This window comes from Puntigrus tetrazona, chromosome 10, assembly GCF_018831695.1.
Source record: "Puntigrus tetrazona isolate hp1 chromosome 10, ASM1883169v1, whole genome shotgun sequence".
NCBI classification, from domain to species: domain Eukaryota; kingdom Metazoa; phylum Chordata; class Actinopteri; order Cypriniformes; family Cyprinidae; genus Puntigrus; species Puntigrus tetrazona.
This window is the reverse complement of record NC_056708.1, coordinates 1,882,439-1,898,221: the sequence shown is the minus strand read 5'-3', so window position 1 is coordinate 1,898,221 and position 15,783 is coordinate 1,882,439. Positions and strand designations below refer to the sequence as shown.

The 15,783-nt window shown below is 36.6% G+C and overlaps 1 protein-coding gene across 4 annotated transcripts; it reads right to left on the bottom strand.

Annotated features, from left to right (window-relative positions):
* Positions 1–701: 701 nt before the first annotated feature.
* pip5k1ba (phosphatidylinositol-4-phosphate 5-kinase, type I, beta a) lies at positions 702–14,816 on the bottom strand. 4 transcript variants are annotated; one of them, XM_043250969.1, is made up of 16 exons: positions 14,659–14,815; positions 10,890–11,015; positions 10,360–10,430; positions 9,315–9,383; positions 7,292–7,422; positions 6,955–7,072; positions 5,918–6,070; positions 5,443–5,739; positions 4,417–4,607; positions 3,087–3,167; positions 2,965–3,013; positions 2,802–2,886; positions 2,581–2,721; positions 1,709–1,844; positions 1,483–1,576; positions 702–1,384 (listed from the first exon to the last, which is right to left on the bottom strand). In XM_043250969.1, exons 3-16 carry the CDS (start codon positions 10,381–10,383, stop codon positions 1,382–1,384), a joined length of 1,572 nt encoding a protein of 523 aa, XP_043106904.1. In that variant the 5' UTR covers positions 10,384–10,430; positions 10,890–11,015; positions 14,659–14,815; the 3' UTR covers positions 702–1,381. The 4 variants fall into 4 exon arrangements, with proteins under 4 accessions (XP_043106904.1, XP_043106905.1, XP_043106902.1 ...); XM_043250970.1 differs by having other exon boundaries at positions 1,519–1,576; XM_043250967.1 differs by lacking the exon at positions 702–1,384 and having other exon boundaries at positions 1,391–1,576.
* Positions 14,817–15,783: the final 967 nt, after the last annotated feature.

Here is a 15,783-nt window from a genome sequence, read left to right as displayed (position 1 = left end):
CAAGTTTACCTTTAAGACGGCCTTTATCTTCATCTATCTAAATACATAATACAATATGTAGTTTACATAATATATTGAATAATACAATATAATAAATGTAAACCCCACTTTAGCATCTTCAAATAATAACTGCAATTGTATTTAAATACAATTTCTACTTCTGTTAACGAGAAAGATATAAGAACATCTAGAATTTGTGCTTTGTTTAAGATTTATCCTTTATCTACTGTACCTTTATTCACGTGCCCCTTTTTTGATTTATTTATTTTGTATAAAATATTTTTTGTACATTTCTTTTTATTATTATTATTATTATAATAAAATAATAAATATATATATATATATATATATATATATATATATATATATATATATATATAATTTATTATATATATATAATTTATTATTATTATTATTTATTTATATATATATATATATATATATATATATATATATATATATATATATATATATGTTTTGTAATCTTTGTTGTTTATTATTGCAAAAAAAAAAATCAAAGATCATTTGTCTGAGACAAACAACACCAGCACACCCTCTAGTGGACTGTATGCAAACAGTGAAAACACTATAACATTCAATATAGCATGCACTATAACCACAAGTAAGCATTAGTACATCTAAAATAAAACAGAAACACGATTGCTATCCATTCCCGAAACACTGGAGTACAACAGAAAAAGTGGAGAATTCTTGTGAAGATACAGCATTTAATAGCAACTATAAACATTCTACACGAAGCACGTTTAATTCATATATTACTCTAATCAAAATACATTTAAATTTAAATAAATTTTATAAAAGGTTTTTAAAGATTTATGGTCATCTTAAACCCATGTAAATCTTTACGCAAAGTAACATCGCCCCACCCGCCCCCTCATTACATCATTCTGATTGTGCGTCAAAATCACATGACCAGACGTAATATTCAATCCATGATCGCTAGCTGTGATGTAGACAGTGTTACTAACATCTGGTACCGTAATGATCAGGTGAAATCAAATCATTATTCACGCAAGTCTGGAGTGCTCAGAAGATAATTATACCAGGATTATTATATAATAAACTTATTTGACATGCTTTAATCAGGTTTACGCCTTTAACATGCACACCAGCCAGTGCATTACAGCACTCTGGTCTAAAGGGAGTGTAACTATTATTATACAACAATCTTGTGCTTGTAAGTGGGTACAAAGTGCACAGACAGTGTAAGGCACCGCAGTACTATAGTGTGGCGATCGCTCCATTCTTCCAAACATAAGGCCTTTCTCAGTCCGTGTGAATTAGCAGCTAGAGATATCCTTTGTGCAAAAACGCGCCAGCATGTCCGCTTCGGAGGAACCCGGTCCACGTCAGGAGGCCGTCACTAAAACACAAAACAACATGAGCCAACGAAACACGGATCCGGAGCGACTACAAAGAGGAAGGCGATCATGTGTCATTTAATGGGAAGCTGTGTCTGACCAAGTAGACGTCCAGACCGGACTCGGGTGTGCTCGCCTGTGAGTTTGAAGCGTCCTCTAACGCTAAAGTCGAGCTGGACGTCCTAAAATCGTCTCTGAGGACAGACAACAGTGACATCGGTCAAACCAGAAAGTGTGTGCCAATCGCATCCAAGAGGAAGTTCACGAAGAGCTTTTCAGTTGAACTGATGCGTCTGTTCAACGGGAGAGCGTGCGTGTTTATATACCTGTTCTCTGAATCGGTTTGCGGTTCGGTCTTCACATCGTCTAGAGAGGAAGCGGACGATATGGTGGCGGCTGAAACGGCCGGGTTGAGTCTGGTGGAGCTGGGAATTACATCGGGCTTCTGAGACGAGCGGATTTCTGTCCAAAAGAAGCAGCGATGGAAGAAATGTGTGACAATGCATGGGAAACAAAAGCACACTTCAGCACGCCTTTTAAAAAAGTCGTTAATGCAGAAATATTGTATTGTAGTTGAAATGTATATCGGCGCTGTCAGACGGTTAATTGCGATGAAATGCATCTTAATTAAGTTTTCTGTGTGTATATTTATTATGTACGTAAAAATACACATGCATGTCAGACAAATACGCTTTTTATATTAAATATATTTATATATTATATAAATTATACAAATATACATAAATGTAAATATATAATGTTTTTCATTTATTTACATTTTCTTTAAACTTGTATTTGATTTTATTAAATATATTATTACACTTTTGCAACAATGAATGAACTATAATGAATTATAATATATTATTAATATATTATTATATGTAATATATATTATAATAGTAGTTTGTGCTGGTCAGTGCTTCAAAATAAATGCACTTTTTTTGATTAAAGCATATTAAAGAAGAAGAAAAATAATATGACCCCTTTAATACAATTAAGCGTACGAGGGATAAAATATTGATTCCCAATTTTAGTTCACACATACGGTTTAATTCCGTCATTATTTACTCACACTCGCAAAAATAACAGTACGCATGACGGATGAGTAAGTGAAGCCAGAATATTACATCTTATGGTAATAAAGATATCATTTTTAAATGTGTGCATTAGTGAAGCTCTCTTCAAAGCCAATGAGCACCTGCATCATCGAGGTTTTCGAGGCTCTGCGCCCTCCTCTCTTCTTGACTCTCTTCTTTTAAAGTCGACAGGACTTCCTGTGAGGCCGACCTACACGGCTGGATGGAGTTCTTCTTCCTTCTCGAGGACGCGCCGCGCAGAGCTAAAAGTAAAAACAAAGAAGGAAAACGTGTGAGAGCACGTCCTATTTCACTGATCATAATAAAGAAGCGGCAAGCTCACGCTGAATCTTTTTGAATACTGTGGTGCCCATGAACTTCAGGAATCTGTCAGCGTAGAAATTCGGTCGATGGACAGATACTGTGTCCTAGAAATCATAAATCATGATAATGACCAAACGGAAGTGTATAAAGATATATTTAACGAAAAAAAGAAAGATACATACGCCATCATGCACGAGAGCCTTCCATGAGTGCTCGACCTTCTTTATGAATCTGTATATAAGATATGAATGTTCAATATTAAATGAAATAGTAATTATATTATCTTTTGTCTGGTGATTCGTACCTGTAGGACTGCAGGATATCGATGATTCCCAGAAAGATCAGCAACTTCTCATCTTTGTGTTTAGCAGGGATGCCACCCAATCTAGAAGAAAACCAATGTAAAGTCAGACATAAAATATACTGGCAATATTTTAGCAACACGACGGAAATATTTTCAGCTTTTTAATATTAAACCCTTCTTTTTTTAGCCAATTAGATATTCTGAGAATTTTTTTATGTCTCACCAAGGATGAATTTATTTCAGTATTACAATTTTATATTTATTATATATTAAAAAGTCATTTATTTCTGTGACCAAAGCTGAATTTTCAGCATCATTACTCCAGTCTTATATATATATATTTGCGTTATTCAGCGATTGACTCTCACAGTGATTTATGGGTCATCTCTAGCCATTGAGTACACATGGGTTGTACACTCATTTTTGTGGTGCATTGTGGGATTGATTGAGCGCAGTCGATTCTGGACACCACTAAAGATGTCTGTCCCTTCAGTTAGCGCCCTGTTTGGGGGTATAGGGTGATTTTAAATACAGCATTGTTTTTAAACCACAATGCTTAAAAATGCATGCAAACTATATGTTTTCATCACCATATGGCACGGCCAATGCGAGCGTTTAAAAGTTCAAACAAATTAACAGAATTAAATTCTAGAATGCCTGCTTTCGGATTAATCTTTTGTAAAAACGTGTATAGGCTCACTATATTCCAGAGGAATGTGAAAGTACTATATTTACGTCTCTGATGATGTGCAATGCATCTTTTTTCCTTGAGGTGGCCCTGTTTGACGATGACATGATGTTTCATAAAACAAATTAATGCCATCAGCAAAAATGTAACTGGTTTGAATGGCTTTACTGCAGAGCGATCACTATACGCAATGAAATATAAATTTCATTTGACGCTGGATGTGGTGAACAAGCTGCCAGTGATCCAAATATTGAACGTGAAGTCATTGAATAGGGTTGAATATGAGGCAGATATATGTATGTGGAAGTGATGCTCAAAATGAACCCTTTTAAGATTCGAAAGGTTGCGAAATATGCTTTATTTTTTGCTAATGCAGCAGTTAGAGATCCACGCGTGCTGGATATAAAGGCCCGAGTCACCAAAGACCCAAACTGGCGAAACAATCATGCACTTAAGGGTTAATAAACATACAAATTTCTTTCAAAACATATTTCTGACCCCAATCATTTTGCACAGTAGTGTACACATAAATATTCAGACTGGTCGACGGGTCTTTGAAGGATAGCTTCTTGGAGAAAGGGCGTGTGGTAAAAGTTTACAAGACAGCTTCTTGGTGTTTCATTTGTGTTTGGCTCCACTCACGTGTCGTCGTCGGGGAGAGGCTCGCCTGCTTTGCCGTCTCCTTGAATGGACTCCCGGGCTGTGGAGTACAGGACCTTCTGCCCACCCTGCCGTTTGCTGTCTCCAATCCCACCTCTCCCCCTCAGCTTCCGGTCCAGGACATGGATGCCCAGCAGCAAACTGTAGTCCATGATTTTAAAGCTTTCCAGCACCTGTGGAACCACATAGGGTGACTAACTAGGGTGATCATATTTCATTTTTCCAAAAAGTACAACCTAACAGTATCCACCTTATTCTTCACATAAAAGGTAAAGGTAAAAACTCATCGGTCCCGTTTGCGTCTAGTTACTCTTAGCTGCACAAAACTGCTCATTTTGCTACTTACTTCTGTATTTAGGAATAAGGTGGTGGATACGTGCTTGCTTTTAAGAGAAACAAAAAGAAAACAAGTAGATAGGACGGAAAAGGAGTAGATACTGCTTGTGTCAGAAGGTCATTGCTTAAGTAGAAAGCAAAGAGAATGATAGCGTTAAAGGCTCTTTTCTTTTTACATAAAACAATAGTTAGAATAGAAATAGAATAGAGTGTTAGAATTAAAATGATTTCATTTGGGGAAAAAATGAACCCATGGCAACAGTGAAAAGTCTGCGTGAACTGAAAGCTTGTGGAAAAATATTGAATGAGTTAATTAGAGGGTGTGGCTTATTTTTTCTACCGTGAATCGATTGGACGTATTAGGTGGAGGGGCGTGGTTAATGATGTCACACTCATGCCCAAGTCGTCAAACCGATGTCATCAGAGAAGAACCTGCTCGTTTTAGAGGCAAACCAATTTAATTTTGCGCGATGTGCTCGCTTTACACAGATCACGAAACTGAAAATGAACATTAGCAGCGCGAAAAAGAGAAATACAGTAGAGCAGGTCCCTGATGCGCCAGAATTATACACAGTATCATTATGTCACATTTTGTCCGATTAAAAAAACCCTGACAGTACGCATTTTTTAGGTCCGTGCAGAGGACGTGCGGTCACCCAGCTCTCGACTCACCCGGCAGTCTCTCTGAAGAGTCTTCATCAAGGCGTTGTACGTGTCTGCATCAAAGTAAAGACCTTCGTGCATCTCCTGGAAGTCCAGATCTTTAAAGGTCGGCGAGGGTTTGGCGCGCTCCTTCCGTGACGCTCTGCGTTTGTAAGTGGAGCCTTTTAAGTCGTATTTGTAGTGCATTTTCAGAGAGCGAGGAAGAACGTTGTTCATCACCACCAGGCGGATATTAACCCCGCCGCACTGAATACAGTACAGCCCGTAAAACTTGGGTAAGAGCGTCCTCGGGTTCTGATTCAGATTCTGAAATCGGGAAAGACAGACCCGATTAGAATATCAGAAGTCAATACTCTACATTTTTAAACCGACCAGCCTAATATTTATTGTGTTTTAATGTGTAGGACATAAAACAACTGTGAAGTAATTGCGCTGTAGCTGTTTTCTGTAAATGCACAAATGAGCTTCTGACTGCGTGGCTCACCATGTAGTAACCTGGAAGCAGCTTCTGCAGAAATTCAGCTTCTTTGTGCTGCACGGTCTTTATGATGAACTCGTCGTCGCTGGTTAAGTAAAACCATGAGCTGCTCGCTCCGGGGTTTGTCAGCTCTATCAGGGGTTCTTTACAAATAGAGTACTGCGGAGGGAAAAAAAGATGCATTATTAATGGAGATTCTGCAGACAATACAAAAACAAGTGTGTTTGGATTAATTTCTAATGGTTTCGTTTCAGGGCTGTTACTGCACACTAAATCTAAACCTTAAAAAATTGAATTAAGCAGTTACACACACACACACACACACACACACACACACACACACACACACACACACACACACACATATATATATATATATATATATATATATATATATAATTAGTCAAAGTACAAAATTTACTACACCTTTTATTTATTTATTTCAGTAACACAAATACAAATTTTTCTGAATATTATTGAACAAAATGGAATATGAAATATAAAAATACATGTGCAATATTACATAAATACTACTAAAATAATATTTAATTTGTATCCCCATAGCTTATTACATACATTTAATTGCAATATCCATATTTTAGGTCCTTTATTCCAGCTAACTTACTAACTATTAATAAATTTTCTTGATCTCGATTGTTTTCCTATTCTGAAGTGTTACCATATATATATATATATATATATATATATATATATATATATATATATCATAGAAAATTGTAAATAAATATTATTAATTATAAAATAAAATACATTAATTATATTTAACAATATTTTTTTCGCAGCATGTCCAATTTAACACAATTAAATTAATTAATGCTATTTAATGTAATTTAAATAAATGTTTTTGTCTACATAGGATATATGTGTGCATAATGTGTATATTTATTACGTGTCTTCGAAAGTTCAGAAGTAATCTTTTAGATGTGGCTATTTTTTTCTTCACCATTTCCTGTGAATAATCTTCTTACCATCTAGAATTTCATGATTTCATTTCATCATCTCGTGTGGTTTCTTGGTCTTACCAAATAATCGTCTGGTTTAATCCCAAAGAGCTCCCTAAAGTAACGGAAAGCCAAGGGAGCGTAATTTTTAAAGCGAAAGTCAGGATAATGGTGAGCTGGAGTCAGATTACTGCCTTCGCTGAAAGACAAAAATATTTAAAAGCTGCGTTATTATTAAGAAAACGTATAGCGCTGTTACAAATGCTATAGTGACTCTATTTAGCATTGTTAGGAATCAACCGATGACCAACCAATCACAAAAGACATTCAGATGCACTAATTAATTTAGCAGGAGATTTTAAACAACAGAGATGTTTGAATAGTGAGTATATGGCAACCGCACACTGCATCTCAATACCTCGGGAGAAAGACGCTCTCGACGACGTAGAAGTCTTGCATGAGAACATCTCTGTCTGGTTTGGAGGTCATGTTGCCGACCGTGTAGCCGATGCCGAGCTGGATGGCTCCTCTCAAGGCTTCGGCTGTGGGCTGGAGACAAACGCACGCAGAAAATGAATGTAAAACAGCCTCGGATCATCGAATACTGACACGCGCAGGAAAAGCAGTCATCGCTCCGCGGAGATAACGCCATCCTTATCAGCACTAGAAACACACCAGACGAAGCTGAAGACAAGGAAGTTGAGGCATATGACCACGTTTGAGGTCGAGAGCTAATAAATCGCAACTACTTAGCAACGCCCCGGCAACCACAGTTTTAGCAGTACTGAATATTAAATAATAACAAACCCTGGAATAATGAAGACCCCACTTGCATGGATAACAAAGACCTTAACTATTACAATAATGCATTATGATTATATTGCATTGTATTTTGTATTTAAAAACGATGACTATTTAATTGTGTCCGGAGACTTGTATTATTATTATTACTGTCGTATTGCATATGTATCCTCATAAATGATAATAATAAGATTTTCATAATGCATTGAAGAATATAACCCCCCCAAACCACAAAAAAACATCAAATAATATAAAAATAAAAACTAGTACATTACATACTTCTCTAGTGAACAATACATATGCTATAATTGTTTCAGGTTAAGAATACTACAAATACATTTAAAGTCAACAAATTTTATACCTAATATATTTTCATTGTGCAGAACAGTCCTAAAGTCCAAGAAATACTGATTGTATTAATGCGGAAATATTGTAAGTTTCCTTCAGATTCGCTTTCAATAATTTGCATTCAAAGATATTTTTATTTTGGATGATATTATCTCAATAATATACAATCTTCATCGACAGTGACAATAAAACACATTTAAGGCTTAATATATAGAAATGTTTGCATCAGTCTCAAGCAAAATATCAGTAAATGCATTAATAAATTTGAACTGCACTGAAAATAAATATGAAATAAATGTATTTTAAATATTGGACTTTTTACTAGGGTTAAAATTAGTACTCGATACATAATAAAAACTATTTTAGCCAGTCAGCTTATAATTACTTACTAATAAGCTTTGAATTTATTATTTTTAATTTTAATTTTTTTTTTAAATCACATTGTAACGAGAATAAGATGCTGCATAATCTAAAAATAATCATTATAGATTTCTATATTGTATTTTTTTTTTTTTTTGTGGAAGATGCTATTTGCAGACACATACACAAAATAGAAATATCCTTAAACACTTTTTGTCAAATGTACGCATTTTGCATTTTACGGGCAAACATCCGCCACGTTAATTCTCCTAATATGCCTAATATCACGGGCCTGATGTATGGCACACATGGCATGACCCACGGGTATACTGTGCTCACCGTTACATAACAGTCAGCGGGAAAACAGCATTTCAGACCACAAGTATGACAAATCAGAGTGGGATATGCAAAAATCAAATCCCACTAAATCCCAAAAGAGCTCACAGCACAAACGCTACATTGTGCCGCGGAAAAATATGCTGGCTTGAGCAAAAATAATCTATTGCACACAAAGGCCTCGTAACCGGACAGAACAGAAAAACACAAACCATTTCTCCCAAAACACTGAAAATGAGCACAGAGATGCTCGCCGAAGACTCCTGCTCCTCAGATTTTCCTCCTTGAGTTTCAGAAGAAATACGCAACACTATTATTGATTTTAAAGCTCCGTACTTTCACTGTATGTCAACAGTTTTGCTCCATTTGAATGTTTCTGAGTTACATTAGTGCTTAAAATGCAACTGTTAGCAATGCGTTCATTCATAATACATAAAGATAACATTAACGTAGGCTACTAATTAAAGCTCATTAACTCCTCTGTTTGTAGGCTACATACTTTTTCTGCTTCAGCCAGGAATATGTCAAAATAGAAGTGGAAGTAAACTAAATATATATCGTTGATACGTACAGATGGTGCAGTATTTCTTACGCACCTTTTTGTGGTCTTTGCCCCCAGTTTTTTGAGGTCTCCCACCTCCGGTCTCGTCTGCTGTTGAAGTCATCTATGATTTAAAGTGAATATGACAATTATTATCGTAAAAATCGCTACATGAATGTCCCAAGCCCTCAAAAGTGATCAGCTGAACATAACAGCGGAGTACTGTTAAAATAAGAACGCGCGAAGGTGGCTTCATCCGTAAGCTCTGTGCGCATTATCAGACAGGAAATGAGGTCTTGTTCCTGTTCTTGGTAGAACTCAACGCTGCTGATGAGTTGCAAGAGATGCAGCTCTAAAGCGGCTCATCAGACTGTTACTGAAAGCTTTCTGAACGATGCAGGATATAGTTGCAGTTGTGCTTAGTGACAGGATGTTGATAGCAAACAGAGGAGGGAAAACACATGCAAAATTGAATACTTTTCCTTTTCAAACAGCGGCGCTCTATTCAAACGAAGCTGTCAATAGCCTCAGGGAACATAAAAGCTGTTTGTCTACATGAGTGAATGTTACTAAACATGTTAGGGGCTCATTTCGTGCTAACCGTAAGATTTTGTGAATGCATAAAGCCTATTAATCATAATAGTGAAAACAGCAATATTAACATTAATAGAAATAAAAATTATAATGCATTCACGGATGGTAATTATACAGAAACATTGAAAATGACACATCCGAAATACCATAGCAACACCCTAGCAACCACCTAGTCAACTTTTGATGACTTCATTTTTTTACTTTCACAACCCAGACAAGTTGTTAGCATGTTTTGGGAAATACATAAACACACTTTCTCAGCCGTATCCAACACTTTGGCCACGTTTGTGTCCAGAACTCAAACCTTTTACGCTCTCAGAAAGACGCTTTTCACAGATATCCTAAACGACTAGCTGTGCATCTCAATTACAATAGCACTACTATAAAGTACTGATATGCACTATTTAGGAGAAGACTTGTCCTTTTAAGTGTGCTTCCCAAGCTGTTGCATCCTCGAAGATGAGCATTTAGCACTTTTTCTTCTGACAGCTCGACATTTTCCTTACCTCGTAAACCGCTCTGCTGTTCATCAGACGTTAGAGTCGCTGCATATCCAGCCGAAAATGACTCCAGGCGTCTAGCGCGGGAAGAATAAATAGAACATGAGTAGGTGTCAGGGGTCTGTCAGTGACTGATACCGAAAGTGAAAGGCATTAAGAAAGTGCACAAGCGAAGGAAGCGGCGAAAGTAAACAAAGATGGAAAGAACGTGTGTTTATGAGGGAAATGGAATAAGTGAGCGTCTAAAGCTATTTATACACGCATTAACACACGACAAGAGTTGCGTGAGGCTCCATCCTTCCAGAAATGACAGATCACATGCCCACACGCCAACGAATGTTATAAAACAGACTCTGCGAGATATTCAAATCGGACGACGAGCACAGTTAATAAGCCACTGCACAAACATGTTTCCCAGAACCGCCGTAAGAAAAAAGAGCAGTTGCAAAAGCATTATTTGATGATGAAAGCTCCTTCTATGATGTCTAAGGAACCCAAGACCCCCGTACTTGCTAATAGAGATGAGAAATGCATACCTGAGAGACACTAACTGCTACAAACCAACACGGCCGGCCGCTAGTGGCTTGGAGTTTTCCGTTCTGAGCGGCTCCTCGCAGCACACGCTAATATCTTTCCTAAGACGGCCTTGGTCCTCAATGACCCTGCCCACAAAATAAGCAAACAATCGCAAGTAAGTACGTAAGAGTCCTGATTCTTGAGGCATGGCCTGCGAGGTAAGAAGGATATTGCTTAAGGCGCTATTGTTTTCTGGGCTTCGCTGATTGGCTCGTATCTGTGTCAGCGCTGCGGGTCATCAGATATACAGGCCACAATGCTATAGCATTGAACCTTATTGCACTTTGTGCATTATAAACAGCAACCTGATTTGTGGACAACTTCAGACATTTGCTCAGCATTTTGAAATGAGCATAACTAACTATTAGGATATTAAAATGAGGTGCTTTAAATTACATTATAAACAAATGATATAAAAGTGCAAATAGAATGGGAACAGCCTAAAAAGCGCTGCATGCTACTGCTGTTTTTAACTTGAATATATTATTTTAATTCATGCACAAAACGACTTGGATATGCTTCTTCTATGATTTTTTAATGCATTTTTATTTATTTTGATATACAGATTTTTTTTTATTTCTTGAATCATGAAGTTCAAGTCTAATAAAGATTTTTAAAAATATATATTATACATGTTTTTTTAGACAGAACATTTTGCACATATTTATTACATTTTTGCTTTACATTAATAATATAATAATAATAAAATAAATATCGTGACTGCTTTAAATGGATGCCATTATTAATTTTACTGGGACAATAAATCCTCTCCATAACACTACCTCATAACACTTTGTTGTTAAATAACAGCGAGGCACTTTATTTCTGCTTTTCAAATATTTCTTTCTTTTTTTAGCGAAAATAAACGCCTGGGAAAAGAATAGAAAAGGTTTGGTAAAAGGGGAGTTTAAACATCAGTGGGCCTAATAAATGGCAATAAATATGTTTGCTAGCTTTTATTAATTAATGTCAAATTAATGTCACTGCTTGCTTATTAATAGTTGATATGCTTGTTTTTAAAATAAATTAAATTCATGTAGAAAAGGGGAAAAAAGCTAAGTTATATCAACCATATATATATATATATATATATATATATATATATATATATATATATATATATATAGTAACACCTAAGCAACAGGTATTTTGGTGATGGGAGTGGGATTCTTAGATTTTTTTTTGCCACTAGCAATCATTCAGAACACCAGTGAAACTTAGCACACAGCAACAGTACTTTTTACAAAGTATTGCTTTGTAAGTGCTTTCGCAGCTTGTGTGAGGTGTTATACATAAATGAGCGTGTCACAAGCTGTTATGGGTGATGTAAGGTCGCAAACAAGCAGTTGCGTATAAACCGGCACAAGCTTCTTAAGGATCAGACCGGCTAAAGAAACGCCGCTTTTAGATAACGAGAACCAAAAAAAGGCGCAGTTATCTAAATGTGACTTTCCAATCGACTTCGGAGATGTAACAGCATACATAGTCGATATTGCTGTTCTTAAAAGGTTTATAGAAATAACTGAAGCTCAGAAATGCCACATGGTCCGAGGCTATCTCGGGTTTAGATTTCCCGACCCCTAATTCCAACTCATGACCCGACGATTGCATAACTAATCTGACTGGTAACAAGCCAGTACATTATATGTATGGGTAGACTTAAAAAAGCCTATCTATAAATCTTTCACCGCAACTGGTTAGACGGACACATAAATGGAAAATTTCCAGAGCAGCTGTTCTAAAACCTGGATGTTCTCAAGGGTCTAATCGTGTTTTTCAGACGGGGAACAAAGCGCTCGCCAGAAATAAGGATATTTGCAAGCCAAATCACAGGACGGCAGGATCAGCAGGGCTGAAATTTCCTACAAATCCTACAAAGCGCACAATAACCTAATTTTTCTTAAACTATCACATCATCGTTGCACCCTCACGCCCCGGCCTGGATTGAAACAATAGGTCTTTATCGGCGGGGAGAGGCTTGGATTCGCGCACAGAAGCGTCAGGACTGTTTGCGTTTGGTGTGGAGTGAGGGGAAGGCAAACGAGACGAGTCGTGACATCAGCGGTCACGTGACCCGCTCAGAGCGCCTCTGTAAACAGGGGGCACCCGTATAAAAAACAACACTAGACTCAGAATTAAATGGTGGACGGCGACCAACGCAGACATGAGATGGAAACAAAAGCAGCTTTTGGAGATCAATTAACGCACTTCAGATAGTTGCTGTGGCAACTATAAATACATTTACTTCATGCTAAGTATATTTCAAAGCTATTAATTACGTATCTGAGACGTACTGATCTGTAAAAATTTGAATTCAACTTTATTTGGATTACTAAATATTAATATTGCGCCTAAAATGTGTTACAGTGTCACTGCCGATGAGGACCGAACGATCTTTGAATAATGTCGGTCCGTTGATACAAGATTTTTTGCAATATTTCGATTTTAGCACAATCGAATATACTCCAGTGCATCTTCAGCTGGACTTAAAAATTAAAATTTCAGAATACCAGCTTTAAAAATGTTGGTATATTTGGTTTTCACCACGGCATGCACAGTCTCATGTACCTTAAATACAACACGCATAATCATATTGTACGCTCTTAAAATCTATTTTTTGGGTTCCCCCGAACCATCAAGGCCAATAAATAACCTTTATTTCTAAGAGTGTACGCCAACATAGCAATAAAAGAGGTTATTTGGCTCATACCGATAGCTTTAAGTGCTACATAGCACCTATATATTTAAAGATGGAGCTATATAGCATCCTAACTACCCCAAAGAACCACATTATTAGGTGCTCTATAGCACTTAAATTGGTTCCCCTTAAGAATACAAGCCAAAGAACCACTCAGCGGTGCTCTATAGCACCTGAATTGCCATGAAGGTCAGGTTCTCTGAAACCTCTTAACCTGATTGGTCAGCGGCTTACTGTGGTCAAATACATTTGTATAATGATGCTAAAGACTACTGCCCATCAAATGACATTTCACGTCGCTCTGTACTTCCCCTTTAGCAAGAATTCACTGCAAATCAGCATATAACCCGAGTAATGATAGAAATAATATACAGTACACCCCTTCAGGGAGGCTTAACTAGTATATATCCTTTACATTTTGGTTGTTTTAGCGCTCGAGCTCCCTTGTGGCTTGATAACAGTGCATTTTTTGTGAATTTTGAACGAATCATGTGTTCATTTGAAGATTTAGTCACCCTGCTCTCTATCTGCATCGACCATTAAAACACGTTTGAGGACACGACCATGTAGTTTCCAGGCCTGTGATGTAACACTCATTTCTTTAAACTTTTGGCTGCATAACATGCAAAGTATCCGAGGCTCGGGCACAAACGTCGAACAGCGTTTGAGGAAGTACATCCTTCTCTGCTAATAAACCACCTTCCCTTAGAACAAAGTGCAGCCCTGCGGGTTAGTCATTAGATTTTTTTAACAGATGGTGTTAATGTAGAAGTGCAGAATATGAAAGCAAGCGCCCTTGGTGTTAGGAAACACAGAAACCCCGTTCAGCCTTTTAGCGAAATAAACGTATTCGGTTTACTGTTAAACGGTATGAACAAAACGAGCACATCTTCTCTATGATCGCGCGCGCGCGTGTGCGTGTGCGCGTGTGTGTGCTGCGCGCGAGAGCTTACACGAAGAACGTGAATGTCAGCTCGTAACTACACCAAACAAAGCATTAACCAATATGGAATTAAAAAAAAAGAGCTTACCTTGAGGCTTGCCTTTTGTTTTCTTTTATATATATATATATTTAACGAATGAGCCTGTTATTTAAAAATGCATTAGATTAAGTCATGGTTTGTCTCTCAGAGACATCTGCGAGCGCGTCGAGCTTCGGTCTGGCTGTCAAACTCTCTCCGCCCACGCGCACGCACACGCGCGCGCACGGCGCTGCCTACTTGTAGCGTTAAAAGCATTTTGGGTTTAGAGAAGGAGACGATCAGCGTCTGAGACGGGCTCGTCAGTCCATGCTCAGAAAACGTGATGTCTAAAACGTTTGATCTTCGACCAGCCCACTGTTTTCAGCCATGCACTGGACACGCAATATTTATGTAATCTAAATGTGAATTACAGGCCAAGATACTTTTAATATTGCTGTAATATTTTGGACATAAAATCTTTATTTTTCAACTATATATATATATATATATATATATATATATATATATATATATATATATATATATATATATATATATATATATATCAAAGCTGTAATATTTTGGACATAAAATCATTTTTATATATATATATATATATATATATATATATATATATATATATAGCTGTAATATTTTGGAGTTGAGATAATTATATATATATATATATATATATAGTTGAGATAGTATATATATATATATATATATATATATATATATATATATATATATATATATATATATATATATTTTATGTCAAAAACATTACAGCTTTGAGACACGTTTAATACAGATTGGTACAGAAGGGTGGTCAAAAACATAATGCTGCATGATGACCAATAAATATGATTACAAAAATCCTGTATCTACTTTTTCTCAGTGCATTGACACTTGCTTTACTCTATAAACAGCCATGAACTTTTTTTTACAGAATCTTCTGATGCTAATTTCAGACAGGACACATTTTTGTCCCTCTCGCATCATCCAGTCAGTTATCATCCCTTTGAATGAGAAAATATATAAAGCATCAATTCAAACTTGCCAGCAAATGTTTTTGAAAAAGCTTGAACGATAGAAAGCGGATATTCTTTAGCAATATTATTGAGCTGTGCTTTTTTATTTTTAATCTGACGTTTGCCAGTGTTTATTTTACCTCGGCTGACTGACAGCTTTTTA